This window comes from Hylobates moloch, unplaced genomic scaffold, assembly GCF_009828535.3.
Source record: "Hylobates moloch isolate HMO894 unplaced genomic scaffold, HMol_V3 SCAFFOLD_8, whole genome shotgun sequence".
In the NCBI taxonomy this organism is placed as follows: domain Eukaryota; kingdom Metazoa; phylum Chordata; class Mammalia; order Primates; family Hylobatidae; genus Hylobates; species Hylobates moloch.
The window spans coordinates 39,616,916-39,633,643 of record NW_026652283.1 but is presented as its reverse complement, the minus strand read 5'-3'; the positions used below and the strand labels follow the sequence as shown (position 1 = coordinate 39,633,643).

The 16,728-nt window shown below is 42.9% G+C and overlaps 1 protein-coding gene across 4 annotated transcripts in view; it reads left to right on the top strand.

Moving 5' to 3' along the window:
• The window catches only part of MTF1 (metal regulatory transcription factor 1), a 44,147-nt gene that overhangs the window by 17,461 nt on the left and 9,958 nt on the right, over nt 1–16,728 (top strand). For all 4 annotated transcript variants that reach the window (XM_032160301.2, XM_058443578.1, XM_058443577.1 and 1 more), the window contains exons 3-7: nt 2,023–2,261; nt 3,415–3,546; nt 6,438–6,511; nt 7,281–7,417; nt 10,223–10,300. In XM_032160301.2, coding sequence (XP_032016192.1) covers nt 2,023–2,261; nt 3,415–3,546; nt 6,438–6,511; nt 7,281–7,417; nt 10,223–10,300 — 660 coding nt within the window. The remainder of the gene's footprint in view (nt 1–2,022; nt 2,262–3,414; nt 3,547–6,437; nt 6,512–7,280; nt 7,418–10,222; nt 10,301–16,728) is intronic.

The window sequence follows — 16,728 nt, the reverse complement described above, 5'->3', positions numbered from 1 at the left end:
GCATGTGCCACCATGCCTGGCTAACTTTTGTGTTTTTTGTAGAGATGAGGTTTTGCCATGTTGCCCAGGCTGGTATTTTCTTTATTAATATTTTTATTTCTATTACTGTTTATCTAGTTTTTCTTCCCCCTTTTTTTTCTTTTTTGAGGCCAGGTCTGGTTCTGTCTACCAAGCTGGCATGCAGTAGCAATCATAGCTCACTGTAACCTTGAACTTCTGGGCTCAAGCAATCTTACCTCAGCTTCTCAAATAGCTGGAACTATAGGCACGTGTCACCATGCTGGGCTGATTTTGTGGTTTTGTTTGTTGTTGGTAGAGACAGGGTCTTGCTGTGTTGCCCGGGTTGTCTCAAACTCCTGGCCTCATGTGATCCTCCTGCCTTGGCCTCCCAAAGTGATGGGATTATAAGCATGAGTCACCACACCCTGCCTCCTTCTTTTTTTTTTTTTTTTTAAACAGGCTCGATTCACTTTATTTTTCTTGTGTAAAATTCCTGTGTTATAGCCACAGTTGGAGCCTGGGTCCTCTGCACAGAGACTGTGGTGTGGGTCTTGATGAGGTGGTCAGTGAATTCCTGACAGGGAGACTTGGTGAATACAGTCTTTTTGCAGAGATCAGGGGTCAGGTAGCTATAGGTCTTAGAGATGGCCTAAAGGGTGGCTTTGGTGAAGTTGTCCAGGGTAGCAGTGCAGCCCCTGGCAGAGGTGTAGCAGTTGTCAATACCAGCCATCAGCAGCTGTTTCCTGGGCACGGGCCAAGATGATATACCATTGCCTTGGGTGGGGTGGGGGAGGGATAAGGCGCACCAGCACAGAGCCATAGCAGCCTGTCACCTTGCAGGGGATGGCGTGGGGCTTGCTGATCTTGTTCCCCTAGTGGCCTCTCCAAACAGGAACAGTGGAGAGCTTGACCAGGATCATGGCCCCTTGGATGGCATTGGCAACCTCCTTGGAGCACTGAACATCCAGACCGATGTGGCCACTGTAGTCCCCGATGGCCTTGAACCTGGTGTGCTGGCCAGCGCGGGTCTGCTTTTGCAGAGGTGTAGTCTTCAAAACCTCATCCTCGAGAGGTGACCCCAGCAAAAAGTCAATGATCTCAGACTCCTTCATGGGCAGGGAGAAGAGCTAGACCTTCTCCAGGGACTTGATCTTCATGTCCTGGACCAGGCAGCCCAGCTTGGTGATGGGCATCCACTCCTCGTTTTCAGCCTTGCCTCTGAGAGCTCCATGGCCTCAGCCCTGGCTCCAGGCCAACCACAGCCATGACCCTGGCCCCAATATCCCTGCCAAACAAAGTCTCTGAGGAAGCTGCTGGCCCTCCCATTCCAGGCCCTCCACTGCACTAGAGTCATCTGCCATTTGATATTTGTCGGAGAAGCAGCTTTTTTTTTTTTCTTAGCCTTCTACCATGAGGTGAAGAATTGACTCACCTTTCAAGAAGTTTGATAGTGAAAGGAAACAAGAGGCTGGCAGTTTGAGAATTATCACATCACCACATCTTCCAAGAAATTTGCAATATGTTGTCATTTTGTAGGCTTGAAAATATGCAGTGGAAACAATCTAGGGAAATATGTTTGATGATTAAGTATGTAAATTTCCAGATGTTTTAAACTCAATTTAATATTGGTCAATTCTAATCAAGTTGTAGTTCTGGAGGTCAGGGTGTTTAGTCAAGCCTTAAAACAAAGTTAAGATCTTATTTGAATACAGGTAGCCGTAACAGTATAGTGTACTTTTAGTGGATACATGTATATAGAGTCTGAAAACATTCTTATATTCATTTAGAATATTCATCTACATATAGACTTATTTCTTCCCCATAAATCATTATGTGTTGTCCAGGTATGATTTGATCAACAATAAGGTTTTTTCACTTTGCTGCTAGAGGCTGTTTTCTGTGTTTTAGATGAAAACCCAGTTGTATTGTCCACAACATCTCTTGGGAGCTGAGCTCTGGGTGGGGGAGTTAAGCCCTGGGCAGCTCTTTTGTCCTGTTGATGAGGTGTCTTCTGTCTGCCAGGTGAAGCGGTACCAATGTACCTTTGAGGGCTGTCCCCGCACCTACAGCACAGCAGGCAACCTGCGAACCCACCAGAAGACTCACCGAGGAGAGTACACCTTTGTCTGTAATCAGGAGGGCTGTGGCAAAGCCTTCCTTACCTCTTACAGCCTCAGGATCCACGTGCGAGTGCACACGAAGGAGAAGCCATTTGAGTGTGATGTGCAGGGCTGCGAGAAGGCATTCAACACACTGTACAGGTCAGTCTCGTCTCCAGTGCTCTGCCAGCCTCTGACCTTGACCTTGTGACTGCAGAGCTCTTTCCCCTTGCAGAGGAGAATTATTCACTTTCAGGGCTTTAAAAGAGCGCAGCTTTGTTCAACTATGTAAAATTCATTTCTGCCAGATCTCAGAAAATGAAAGAAAAAATTTTAAAAATGCATTAGAGAAACTTATTACTTACAGACGGACATATCTTGGGCTGGTTAGAAGCGACAGTGCATTTGTGTTTAGATTTGCATCTCATGGAGCAGCATTCTGGCCTGGGCATTTCAGTGCTTGGCATAGAGTACTATCTCCCCTTGGCTCAGGATCTTTGTACTAAGGCTTCTGTCCTACCTCAGCTTGAAGGACTTTTCTATCTTGAGAAATGGGGAGTGGCCTATTCAGTAGCCAATTCTCTTTTTCACGTTTGTATCAGGAGACTTAATAGTCTTCAGTATTGAGTATAAAGTAATAGAAATAACAATAGCTAACACTTAAAAAGTACTCACTGTGTGCTAGGCATGATTCTAAGTGCTAGTCCCCACAACAGCTGATAAGTAAATGGAAGCACAGAGGGGTTCTATAACTAGCTCAAGTTTCCCCATCCAAGCAGGGTGTGGGGTCAGGATTTGAATCCCAGGAAGTCTGTCTCCAGAGTCACACTCATACGACTATGCTATTCTTTGCATTTCTTTTGGGGAAAAATATGTTGGATACTAATATGTTATGGGTATAGAATTCTTATGCACTTGATCCTGAAGCACATTAAGCTGGCATGGGGAGGCTCTGTAGAACTTTATGACAAAGGGAGGCCAGGCGCAGTGGCTCATGCCTGTTATCCCAGCACTTTGGGAGGCCGAGGCAGACGGATCACCTGAGGTCAGGAGTTCGAGACCAGCCTGGCCAACCTGGTGAAACTCCGTCATACTAAAAATACAAAAATTAGCCAGGCATGGTTGTGGGCTCCCATAATCCCAGCTACTTGGGAGGCTGAGGCAGGAGAATCGCTTGAACCCAGGAGGAGGAGGTTGCAGTGAGCCAAGACTGTGCCATTGCACTCCAGCCTGGGCGACAAGAGCGAAACTCTGTCTCAGGGAAAAAAAAAGAAAAAATTTATGACAAAGGGAATTTCTCTGGAATATTTTGCAGGCTGAAAGCACATCAGAGGCTTCACACAGGGAAAACGTTTAACTGTGAATCTGAAGGCTGCAGCAAATACTTCACCACACTCAGTGATCTGAGGAAGCACATTCGAACCCATACAGGGGAAAAGCCATTTCGGTAGGTCCTACTGTTTTCTATTTGTCACTGACCAGGTTTCAGCTGGGGGTCTTGATATACTCTGGAATTTTTCAAAAGAGAAAGAAAACTCCATTTACTAGCTCTTGATATAGCAGTGTTAGCTCACCGCAGGATAGCTATAACCAACCACTGCAGATTAGGGGGGTGCTGTTGGAGTCCAAGAACATCCTTACTCTGTAGATGATGGCCTTTCTGCCTCATTTTTTCCCATTTATTTCTAAGAAGCATTTGTTGAAACTCACTTATGTGGTGAGTACTTTTATTAGTGCTAGAGGAATACTCAGAAGCAGGCCTTCTTCTTAAGAACCTTTGTCTGGTGACAAAAAACCACAAATTTGTGGATAATATCTGAGGCTGCAAGATGGCCAAAGTGCCTTAAGCCCAGAGGAGGGATACCTACCTAAGAATCAAGGAGGGAGGGAATGAGGAGTCAAGAGAGGAAATGAGAGGTAGGGATGCTTAGCTTAGTGGTGCAGTTGTTACTTGTTCAAGTTATTGCTTTGTAATATCTTATGTGTGTATACACAAACATATAGGAGCATCCATTTTTATTAATATATGTCAACATATGTATATCTAATAGATACATGTACTATAAACTTGAAGGAGGGACTTGGGTTATCTACTTTCTTCTCTGCTCATAGTCTATAGCATGATTCCAGGCATTCAGTAGGTATTCAGAATCAGCTTTGGGATGATTATATGACATTTTTAATGAGATAATCAGTTTGTAAGGATTTCCCCTAAATGTAATATAGATAGATGTATTGCCGAAAACTGCCCATAAACAATGTCTTTGAGGCCAGGCATGGCGGCTCGTGCCTGTAATTCCAGCACTTTGGGAGGCTGAGGCAGGTGGATCACGTGGGGTTAGGAGTTTAAGACCAGCCTGGCCAACATGGTGAGACCCCATCTCTACTAAAACTACAAAAATCAGCCAGGCGTGGTGTCATGTGCCTATAGTCCCAGTTACTCTGGAGGCTGAGGCAGGAGAATTGCTGGAACCAGAGAGGCAGAGGTTGTGGTGAGCCAAAATTGTGCCATTGCACTCCAGCCTAGATGACAGAGTGAGACTCTGTCTCAAAAAAATAAAAAATAAAAAAAAGAATAAACAATGTATTTGAATTTTGGCAGGGGATATCACAGTTATATTCAAGGCATTAGATATGCTACCTGTTCCTTCTTAAACCACTCATTTTGTTAGGGTACTTAGAAATAAAAAGTCGTTAAGAGACGGTCAACTCTTAGATGCCAATCAAGTGGAATTGTGGGCTGGGCTTATGTCTATAATCCCAGCGCTTTGGGAGACTGAGGTGGGAGGATCACTTGAGCCCAGGAGTTCGAGACCAGCTTGGGCAACATAGTGAGACCCTGACTCTACAAAAAATTTTAAAATTAGTTGGGAGTGGTGGTGCATGCGTGTGGTCCCAGCTATTTAGGAGACGGAGGTGGGAGGATCGCTTGAGCCTGGGAGATCAAGGCTGTAGTGAGCCATGGTCATGCCACTACATTCCAGCCTGGGCAACAGAGAGAGACCATGTCTCAGAAAAAAAAGGAATTGCGTTTTTAAGTTACAGATGCATTCCTGAGTCATGATCCCTTTAAGGGCAAGAGTAGTTAGATTGTAACTGGTTACTCCACAGATGGATGCTGTGAAGCTTAGGTTATTTTTTCCCCCCCTGTAGGCTGCTGAGAGGACTCTGATTTCTATCCAGTCACATGCATTTATTTTTGTGATGATTAAAACTGCATTTTTCTTGAATATTCAATGAGACTTTAGACATGATGATGATTGTGTGTAATTAAAAATGAAAATGCTTTAGAGAAGCTTTCTATTTAAAGAAATAAAATATTTTGGTTTATAAGAAAATGCATTCATTCATATAAGTAATTAAGGAATGTCTGCTATGTGCAGGAACTACAGAAAGAGCTACGTGGATCCTGTACTCAAGTAGTTTACACTCTAGGAGAGCAGATACCAGATGTATCCACAGAGAAAATAAGATTGGAAATGAGAGGTGCCATAAAAGAAATGTAAAGAAAAGCCTTAGGAGTTCCGAGGAGGGAAAGATTCCTTTTAGCTTTGGTTATCAAGACAGTAAAAGAGAATGAAGTAGATCTCGACACACAAGATTATAGATAAGTTACTTGAGCCTATCTTCTGATTGATTTTGTTCTTATGTTATATTTCAAGCCATGTGCATATTTGAGAGCCACTTTGCTCACTCTTGATATTCCTAATGTTCCACTGGCAGATTTTTCATATGGACTGTCACTGTCAATAGAGGTCTGTTAAGTAATTCATCAAAAGACTTTTGTTGTCAGGGCTCTCAACATGGGCCTTACCTGTAGGACAAGAAATACTTATCCTGGGCTCTCAGTTCCCTCTGATCCCAGATATGCCACCTTACTTTTTCAAGAACCTCACATCATTCCCTAAAACCAGTGTCATTGATCTGATCTTAGTGTTCTGAATATTTGTTTTAGTTTCTATTTATAAGAGATGTTCAGAGGCCAGGCGCAGTGGCTCACGCTTGTAATCCCAGCACTTTGGGAGGCCAAGGCAGGCGGATCACGAGGTCAGGAGATCGAAACCATCCTGGCTAACATAATGAAACCTTGTCTCTACTAAAAATATAAAAATATAGCCAGGCGTGGTGGTGGGCGCTTGTAGTCCCAGCTACTCGGGAGGCTGAGGCAGGAGAATGGCATGAACCCGGGAGGCAGAGCTTGCAGTGAGCTGAGATTGTGCCACTGCACTCCAGCCTTGGGGCCAGAGCGAGACTCGGTCTCAAAAAAAAAAAAAAAGATGTTCACGATAAAGGTCTATTAGCTAATGACTCCTGTTTCTCTTTCCTTAACAAATTTAGGTGCGATCACGATGGCTGTGGAAAAGCATTTGCAGCAAGCCACCACCTTAAAACTCACGTTCGTACACATACTGGTGAGTTTAGGCCATTTTTTATTTTTTATTTTAACCTTCATCAAGCCTGTAACTATCAATTTTCCATTGAGACCTGTAGAGCTAGGTGGATATACAGAGATAAAGATCCTGTATGTATTCGTGAGCCTAATTAGCTCAGCCTTACCTAGAATGTTTGGGTTTCTTTCGGAGGCGGACCTCAGGTATTCAACCTTAAGAAATGAAACCAGTACAGAGACACTCTAAAAAAACCAACCTGTGAAAGACAAATCTTCTCTTTAAACTTCCCAGCAGCAGGCATTCCCAGTGCTTTGCTCAGCACTGAGTTTGAGGACTGAGATGATTAATGTGTAATTTATTGAACTTTTAACAACTGTTACCCAAACTCTCTTAAAAATACTTACTTACGGCCGGGCGCGGTGGCTCACGCTTGTAATCCCAGCACTTTGGGAGGCCGAGGCGGGCGGATCACGAGGTCAGGAGATCGAGACCACGGTGAAACCCCGTCTCTACTAAAAATACAAAAAATTAGCCGGGCGTGGTGGCGGGCGCCTGTAGTCCCAGCTACTCGGAGAGGCTGAGGCAGGAGAATGGCGTGAACCCAGGAGGCGGAGCTTGCAGTGAGCCGAGATCGTGCCACTGCACTCCAGCCCGGGCAACAGAGCGAGACTCCGTCTCAAAAAAAAAAAAAAAAAAAAAATATTTACTTACCTCTATTAGGGAAAGGTAGATTTCTTAATCCAGTGAAATGACTTTATGGTAAATTAACACTACTTTGTTATTCTTGCAGGTGAAAGACCCTTCTTCTGCCCCAGTAATGGCTGTGAGAAAACATTCAGCACTCAATACAGTCTCAAAAGTCACATGAAAGGTCATGATAACAAAGGACCCTCATACAATGCACTTCCACAACACAATGGATCAGAGGTGTGTAGTGTTTCTGTCTCTTGATCTGGGTACCACAGAACATCAACAGTTGTTTGTGTATCATCATCAAAGGTTAAAATGTCTTCTCTGTATATCTGTTAGTGAGAGGGAAGAAGTCAGGGTCAAGATCAGTGTCTTGACTTGTGTATTTAACCACCTACTCGACGTCTTCACCCAGATATCATCTACTCTTGTCAAACTTAACATGTCCAAACCTGTTATTCCTGCAGTCTTCCTCATCTTGGTAAATGGCGGCTCTGGTTTTCTAGTGGCAAAGGCCAAAAATCTTACAGTCATTCTTGACTCTTTTTTTCCCTCACACTCCACATCTGCCAGCAAAGTCTGCCAGCTCATCCTTGATAATTTATCTAGAATCCGATCACTTCTGCTGATTACTTTATTCAGTCTACTATTGTCTTTTTGCCTGGATTATTGCAATAACCTGTTAAGTGAGCTTCTTAGGACCTTTTCCCCCTCTTCTGTCCACTCCACAACAGACTGTCCTACATATGTCAACCAGAGCGATCTTTCTGAACCATAAAGCAGATAATGTCTGTCCTCTGCTCATAACCCACAGTAGCTTTTTAAATTTTTATTTTATAGATTTTTAAAAATTATTTTAATAGAGATGAGGTCCAAGCAGTCTTTCCCTTCCCCCACCCCCGCCGCCCCCACCCCCTGTCTCAGCCTCCCAAAGTGCTGCGATTGCAGGCGTGAGCCACTCCACCTGGCCTCCAGTAGCTTCCTGTATCACTTGAAGTAAAAGTCAGTCTTTATAGTAGGCTATAGGGCCCTACACATTCTGGCCTGGTTGCTTCTCTGATCTCATCTACCTCGCTTTTATTTTTATTTTATTTTATTTTATTTGAAACAGCATCTTGCTCTGTCCTGTAGGCTGGAGTGTAGTGGTGCAATCTCTGCTCACAGTGACCTCCACCTCCCTGGCTCAGGGATCCTCCCAACTAGCTGGGACCACAGGCGTGCACCACCACACCCAGGTTTTTTTTTGTATTTTTAGTAGAGATGTGGTCTTCACCATGTTGCCTGGGCCGGTCTTGCACTCCTAAGCTTAAGTGATCTATCTGCCTTCGCCTCCCAAAGTACTGGGATTACAGGTGTGAGCCACTGTGCCCTGCCTGCTTTTCTTCCTCTCACTTAAGCCGTATGGTCCTCTTTGTGGTTTCTTGAACCAAGGAGTGTCCACTCCTGCCCCTAGGCCTTTATACATGCTGTACCCTCTGCTTGGAACATCTTCTCTAGATATGTGCATGGTTGATACCCTCTTTCCTTCACTCTCTACTCAAATGCCACTTACCTAAAAGGGCTTCCCTAACCACCCAATAAAAGAGCAACTCCTATCCCAGAGTTCCCTACTGCCCTTACTCTCCATTAACACTTATCCTCTTGCACACTGTATGTTTATTTGTTTTTTGTCCTCTCTCTCAGCTAGAACGTAAGCTCTATCTGGGGAGGAGTTTAGTTTGTTCATTATTGTATCCCTGGGTCTGGAACAGTGTCTAATACATAGTAGATGCATTACGAATGTTTGTCGAGTGTGTGCATGAATAGGAGCATCTGAGGTAAGCAGGGCTACCACCTAAAGTGTGAATTGTGACTGGCATTCTGGGACTCCAGAGTTCACTTAGCCTGGGCAGTGGAATTTGAATTCTAAATCCCTAGTACCACTCTGAGTAAGGAGCCCTTCAGTGCCCATGTGGGAAATACAGTGGTGGAAGGACCATTGACTTTTCAGTCAGAAACACTGGATTTGTCTTCTGCTAATTAGCTGTGTGTTTTGGGGCACTTAATTCTTACTGTCTGAGCATCAGTTTTCTCATATTTAAAATGGGAATATAAGTTTGTGGCAATTTGTTACAAAAAGAATACTCCACATTTTTTTGTAACATTTTTTGTTACAAAAAAAAATGGGGATATAGAGTAATACTTCCAAGGTTTATATGAATGGCAAATAAGGTCATGTGAAATCACTGTAAATGATGAGACCAGGTATACAGATAGTACTAATTTCACATTATTATAGGTTTGTTACTCTGGAGCCTTAGTCATGAGATAATGTTAAAACTATTATTATTATTATTATTTTTTTTTTTTTTTTGAGACAGAGTCTCACTCTTGTCGCCCAGGCTGGAGTGCAGTGGCGTGATCTTGGCTCCCTGCAACCTCTGCTGCCCAGGTTCAAGTGATTCTCCTGCCTCAGCCTCCTGAGTAGCTAGGATTACAGGCACACACCACCGCGCCTGGCTAATTTTTTGTATTTTTAGTAGAGATGGGGTTTCACTATGTTGGCCAGGCTGGTCTCGAATTCCTGACCTTGTGATCCACCCGCCTTGGACTCCCAAATTGCTGGGATTACAGATGTGAGCCACCACGCCCAGCCTCTAAAACTCTTTATTAATCATTTTTAAGAAATGTAAGATATTCTTCTAAGAATATCAGGATTTTTAAAAACTAACTAATTCACAGGGTAGGGGAAGGGGTGAGGGATAGCATTAGGAGATATACTTAATGTAAATGGTGAGTTAATGGGTGCAGCACACCAACATAACACATGTATACATATGTAACAAACCTGCACATTGTGCACATGTACCCTAGAACTTAAAGTATAATTTAAAAAAATTAACTAATTCATTTAGCCCTTGCTTTGGTTGGCTTATACTTCTTCAGATAATACATGTAGACATGTGGAACATTAGGGACTTTGTAATCAAGTGTTTTGTTACACGATATGCCACTGTAAATCCTGATTTTTGTTACTCAATTAGAATTTTTTCTCTTTCACAGGATACAAATCACTCACTTTGTCTAAGTGACTTGAGCCTTCTGTCCACAGATTCTGAACTGCGAGAAAATTCCAGTACGGTAAGTGCACCTGTAATACCAGTGCTAGAAAAATAAGGGCAAGAATTAAGCACTCCCTTTGGTGGGAAAATTGAGGCAGGCCAGTCTTTGAAGTTTTCTAGATTTAATTGTGTTTAATTACTGACCATGTAGGATTTTTTTCTTCTTCTGATGAGAGTTCTATTAGAGGCTGTTCTGTCTGATGCCTGATTCCTTTTGACCCAGGTCACTCACTCGGTAACCTCCTGGCCCCAGAAAATTTCTTTTTTTACTCATTTAGCAAATATTTATTGACCAGGCACTGTGCCAGTACTGAGCTTATAGTAGTTAAAAATGTTGGTATAGTTTGTCCTTGAGGAACTTAAAGTCTAGTACTGTAAGACATAACCAGAATTCTAGTTTCTGGACTTTCTCAAACCCTATCTATATGAGCTGGCTTGGTCTTTTCCTTTTTAATTTTAATTTTATTTATTTTATTTTTTTCTGTGCCATGGGGAGAGAAAAATGTCCCTTCTTTAAGTTGATTAGCTTTTTGAAGAAAACTTCTTACACATAAACAGGCCTCTATCTGCTAAAGGACAAGCCCACTTTATCTTAATCTGATTGCTTTGATTCAGGCTGTTAGGAAATTTGACTGCCATTCCCATGGCTCCATGATGCAACTTACAAACCAATGCATTGAGTCAGAGCTTAGGCAGCCTCCTCCTTGTTGAACATGAGAGTTTTATAGTATTGCTAACACTAATCTTGAGTTTGGGTTTTTTGTTGTCGTTTTTCCTGGTAAATAAATATAGCATAGGCTAGATTTTCTGTGATTATGTGCATAATGAATAAATATGATGGGAAGTATTTGAACAGAGACTGAATGATTCCAGAATGCTGTGAAAAAGTGTTTTTTTCAGTGTGTGGTTAGTGGAGTCAACTACAGCACTTCTGAAGTTGTAGGTTCTTGGGCCTCCTCCCAAGCCTGCTGAGTCAGCTTGTCTGATCGTGGCATCTGAACCTGCATTTTTATGTAAGCACGACAAGGCCTAATTCTCCTTCTGGTAGTGGCAGAGTTGCTCTTATGAGACCAACTCTCCTGCAGAAAACAGCTAAAAATTCTAGACAAAATATAAAAAACAACTGTGGAAAGGCACTGGTGAGCAACCAATAGCAAGCAGAGGTAACCTTGGAAGAAGGGATTGCTTGGAAGATGGTAAAGGCACTGGGTAGGCTTGCAAGTTTTATGGCTTATCCACCTTGGGCAAGCCCCAGCTGGCACCCAACGAGGCAGCCAAACTCACAAAAACTCAATCTTACTGGCTTGAATAACCAGAGGACAGAGTTCAGGGTGGCCACAGCACCTGGGAAGTGAAGGCAGGTAGCCTGGAAAGGAAAGAGTCACTAAGGAGGAGCCCCAATTTCTGTGTATAAACTCTCTCTGAATCTCTGGCTGACCCCCGCACCATGGATGTGTGGGGTAGACTCTAAGCAGCCCAGCCAAGGCTAAAGAACTACACAAAGATCATAGCTGTATGCACTGCAAGGGAGACGAAGTTAATAGAATATTCGGACAAACAAGTCAACACACTTCCAAGAAGTGTAACAGAGTCCAGAGTCTCTAAAGTATATCATTTGTAGTGTTCAGAGCAATCCCAAATTAGTAAACACGTGAAGAAACAGGAAAACATGATCCCTTCACAAGAGAAAAGGTAATCTGTGGAGATGGACCCCAAGATGACCCATCTAATGTTAAAATTAACAGACAAGGATTTTTTTTATTTTTATTTTTTTATGGGACAAGGATTTTTAAGAGCTATTATATGCTCAAGAACATAAAGGAATATGCTTGTAATGATTGAACAAATAGGAAATCTCAGCAGAGGAATAGAAACTGTAAAAAGTGTACCAAATGGAAATCTAAAATGGAAAAATATAGCTGAAATAATTCACTGGATGGGGCTTAACAGCAGATTGGAAATGACAGAAGAAAGAATCAGTTGAGTTGAAGATCGATCAATAGAAGTGAACCAAACTAAAGAACAAAGAGAAAAAGATTAAATGGGTACATCACATGATTTTTATGCATATTCCTATTTCACAACTAATGTTCTAAAAGAAATTTCTGCACTGGGTGGTCTAGATGCCCTCAAAGCTACCCAGCCTAAGATTTCTAGGAATAATATCCCTTTAACATGTAACTGTGTTAAATAGCTTAGGAGTCTATTCTCCGGCCAAGACTATGACATATGACTAAGGAGCTTTCTGGAGCCCTAGGATCACCAGGAAAATACCCTGGCATAAGGGGACACCAAGTACTTATAAAAAAGGGAAGCCTTTCCTATCACAATTTATATAATCAAGAGAGAGAAGCACTATCCCTTGGGGTTTAATTATAGATTATGCTCCTGGTACCCAGTGTTTATCTCAGATGTGGAAATTGATTTTAGCCTTTCAAACTAAGGCCACAATTCTTTGAAGCAATAGGATTAATTTTTCTTTTTTCTTTTTTTTTTTTGAGACGGAGTCTCGCTCTGTCGCCCAGGCTGGAGTGCAGTGGTGTGATCTCACCTCGCTACAAGCTCCACCTCCCGGGTTCACGCCATTCTCCTGCCTCAGCCACCCCAGTAGCTGGGACTACAGGCTCCTGCCACCAAGCCTGGCTAATTTTTGTTGTATTTTTTGGTAGAGACAGGGTTTCACCATGCTAGCCAGGATGGTCTCGATCTCCTGACCTCGTGATCCGCCCACCTCGGACTCCCAAAGTGCTGGGATTACAGGCGTGAGCCACCGCGCCCGGCCAGGATTAATTTTTCTTTGCTGGAAAAAAAATTAGGGACATGTGCAGTGGCTCATGCCTGTAATTCCAGCACTTTGGGAAGCAGAGGTGGGTGGATGGCTTGAGCCCAGGAGTTTGAGACCAGTCTGGGCAACACAGTGAGACCTCATTTCTACTAAAAATAAAATATTAGCTGGGTGTGGTGGTGGTATTTTCTAACAAAAATATTTTATTTTTACTAGAGACCTCATCTCTAGTAAAAATAAAATATTAGCTGGTATTGTCCCAGCTATTTGGGAGGCTGAGGCAAGAGGATTGTTTGAGCCCTAGAGTGAGCCATGATCACACCACTGCATTCCAGCCTGGGCAACAGAGCAAGACCCTGTTTCAAAAAAAAGAATCAAGACTTGTTAAAATCAAATAGTAAATTTACATGAGATAATGATTTTATGGGTTTCTGAGCAGCCCATATGTATGCATGTCCTAGAAATGAACTTTGGTTTGCTCAGATCTTTTGTTAGAGGAGGGTTGAAGGTGCTAGGGAATGGTCTTCTCGAAGCCTTTGGCTGCTCAGCTCCAGGATCCATCCTGGTCCCAGACAGCTACCTGTATTCTCCTCTTCTTTGCCCTTTGCTCTTTGCTACTTGCTCCAGGCCTGGAAAGCTCAGCCTGTTCTTGTCTTCTCTACTTGTAAAAGTTGTTCCTACCCACTTTGCTCCCAGCGTTTTTGCCCTGAAGCTTGGCAGGGGCTTCAGCATTTTCCTTTTTTTAAATTTTAACAAGCTTTTTATTGAGGTACAATATACATATAGAAAAGCACATGTATTATAAATGTACAGCTTGATGAATCATCATAATTCATCACACCCATGTAACCAGCACCCCAGTAAAAAAGAACATTCTCAGCCAGGCGTGGTGGCTTACGCCTGTAATCCCAACACTTTGGGAGGCTGAGGTGGGCGGATCACCTGAGGTCAGGAGTTTGAGACCAGCCTGGCCAACATGGCTAAACTCTATCTCTACTAAAAATACAAAAATTAGCCGGGTGTGGTGGTGGGCGCCTGTAATCCCAGCTACTCGGGAAGCTGAGGCAGGAGAATCACTTGAACTGTGGAGGCAGAGGTTGCAGTGAGCTGAAATCGTGCCATTGCACTCCAGTCTGGGTGACAAGAGCGAAACTCCGTCTCAAAACAAAAGAAAACAAACAAAATAACATTCCCAGCACCCCAGAGACCCCCCGCTCACATGCCCCCAAAAGCCATGATCTCTCCCTGCAGACAACCACTATTCTGACTTCTAACAACTAAGATTAGTTTTTCCTGTTTTTTTTTTTTTATGCTTTTATGATTGGAATCATATACTTGTTTATGTGTGGCTTTTCTTGTCATAACATTATGTTTAAGAAATTAAGTCATATTATTACATACAGTTACAGGTCATTCATTCATCTTGTTGAACAATGTTACACTAAGTGAATATACCACAATACACTAAATGAATATACCAATATTTGTTCTTTCTCCTGTTGGGCATTTGAATAGCTTCCAGTTTGGAGCCATTATGAATAGTGCTGCCGTGAAGATTTTTGTACATATGTTTTGGAGGCACACAAGCCCATTCCTTTTCTTTTCCCTAGTATTATTGAGGTATTAGGTTGGTCAAAAGTAATTGCCATTGAAAGTAATGGCAAAAACTGCAAATACTTTTGCACCAACCTAATATCATTGACAAATATAGCTCATTCCTTTTTAATTATGTTACTACCTATAATGATTTATAAACAGAACAAAAATAATAACTATGGCCGGTCGTGGTGGCTCATGCCTGTAATCCCAGCACTTTGGGAGGCCGAGGCGGGTGGATCACGAAGTCAGAAGATCAAGACCATTTTGGTTAACACGTGAAACCCCATCTCTACTAAAAATACAAAAAACAAAATTAGCCGGGCATGATGGCGGGTGCCTGTAGTCCCAGCTACTTGGGAGGCTGAGGCAGGAGAATGGTGTGAACCTGGGAGGCGGAGCTTGCAGTGAGCCAAGATTGTGCCACTGCACTCCAGCCTGGGCAACAGAGCGAGACTCCGTCTCAAATAATAATAATAATAATAATAACTATGAGGAGGTTGCAAAGCTTATGCTGAATGGTAGTTGTTAGTCAACCATTTTCAAACTGGATTGCACCTTTTTATTGGGTTTTAAAATAGTGGTTTATAATCAGCATTTCAAAGACATCAATAGAATAGAAAAAAAATCAGAGGACATTGCACATAGTAAGGATAAGGTCTGTTTCATAGACGTTTCAGTTACACATATGGATATGTATATAATATGAAGAATGTATGTATATACAGTGTAAAATGTATTTCTTACTTTGTGGCATAATGAAAATTTGAAGGTCACACTATTGGCCTATGAGTTTTAACTCTGTCTGGACTGGAAGCTGGAAGTTGTCCCACATAGATTTGAGATGGAGTCTTGCTCCATCACCCTGGCTGGAATGCAGTGGCTTGATCTCAGCTCGCTGCAACCTCCACTTCCCAGGTTCAAGTAATTCTCCTGCCTCAGCCTCCCAAGTAGCTAGGATTTGAAGCACAGGATTTGGCCAGGCTGGTCTCGAACTCTTGACCTCAAGTGATCTGCCTGCCTCAGCCCCACAAAGTGCTGGGATTGCAGGTGTGAGCCACTGCACCTGGCCTCACATAATTTCTGACTTCACCTTCTATCCTATTGGCAATCAGGATCACTGAAATGGGAAAAAAAAAAAAAAAAAAAAGAATCACTGAATTTCCCCTCCTTCAGCTGATAGAGGAGAATCATCAGCTGGTGGTGGTGGCTCATACTTGTAATCCCAGTGCTTTGGGAAGACTGCTTGAGGCCAGGAGTTCAAGACCAGGCTGGGCAACATAGCAGGACCTTATCTCTACTAAAAATAATTTTTAAAAAGCAGCCAGGCGTGGTGGCATGTGCCTGTAGTCCCAGCTACTTGGGAGGTCTAGGGGAGGATCTTGAGCCCAGGAGTTCAAGGTTGCAGTGACTTGACTGCGCCACTGCACTCCAGCCTGGGTAACAGAGCTAGACCCTGTCTCAAAAAAGGAGGGGGGGGGAAGAATAATTGTTCCCTTTTGGCTCCAGTGGGCAATTTAATCTTTAAGCACTGCTAGATTGGTGGACAGCCCCACTCATCACCACACTTCTGCCCAATCCCAAAGTGATCCTTCTGAGTTCTGCCTTCTAGAAGCAGAGTTGTTACAAAATGACCTTAAAACGTATGTTGGCACTAGGGCAAGATCTGCCCTAAAGTTTGGTATATACAGTGTGTTTAAGTTATTTTCAATTACATGTGACCCTTAAACAACACAGGGGCTGGGGTGCTGGCCCCCCAACCCATACCCCCCTGCACAACCAAATCCTAGTGTAACTTTTGACTCCCCCAAAACTGAGCTAGCAATGGCCTTAGCCTACTGTGATTGGAAGCCTTACTGATAACATAAACAGTTTAGATTAGCAGATATTTTGAATGTTATATGTATTATATATTGTATTCTTAAAGTAAGCTAGAAAAAATAAAATGTTAAGAAAATCACTGGCCGGGCGCGGTGGCTCACGCCTGTAATCCCAGCACTTTGGGAGGCCGAGGCGGGCGGATCACGAGGTCAGGAGATCGAGACCATCCTGGCTAACACAGTGAA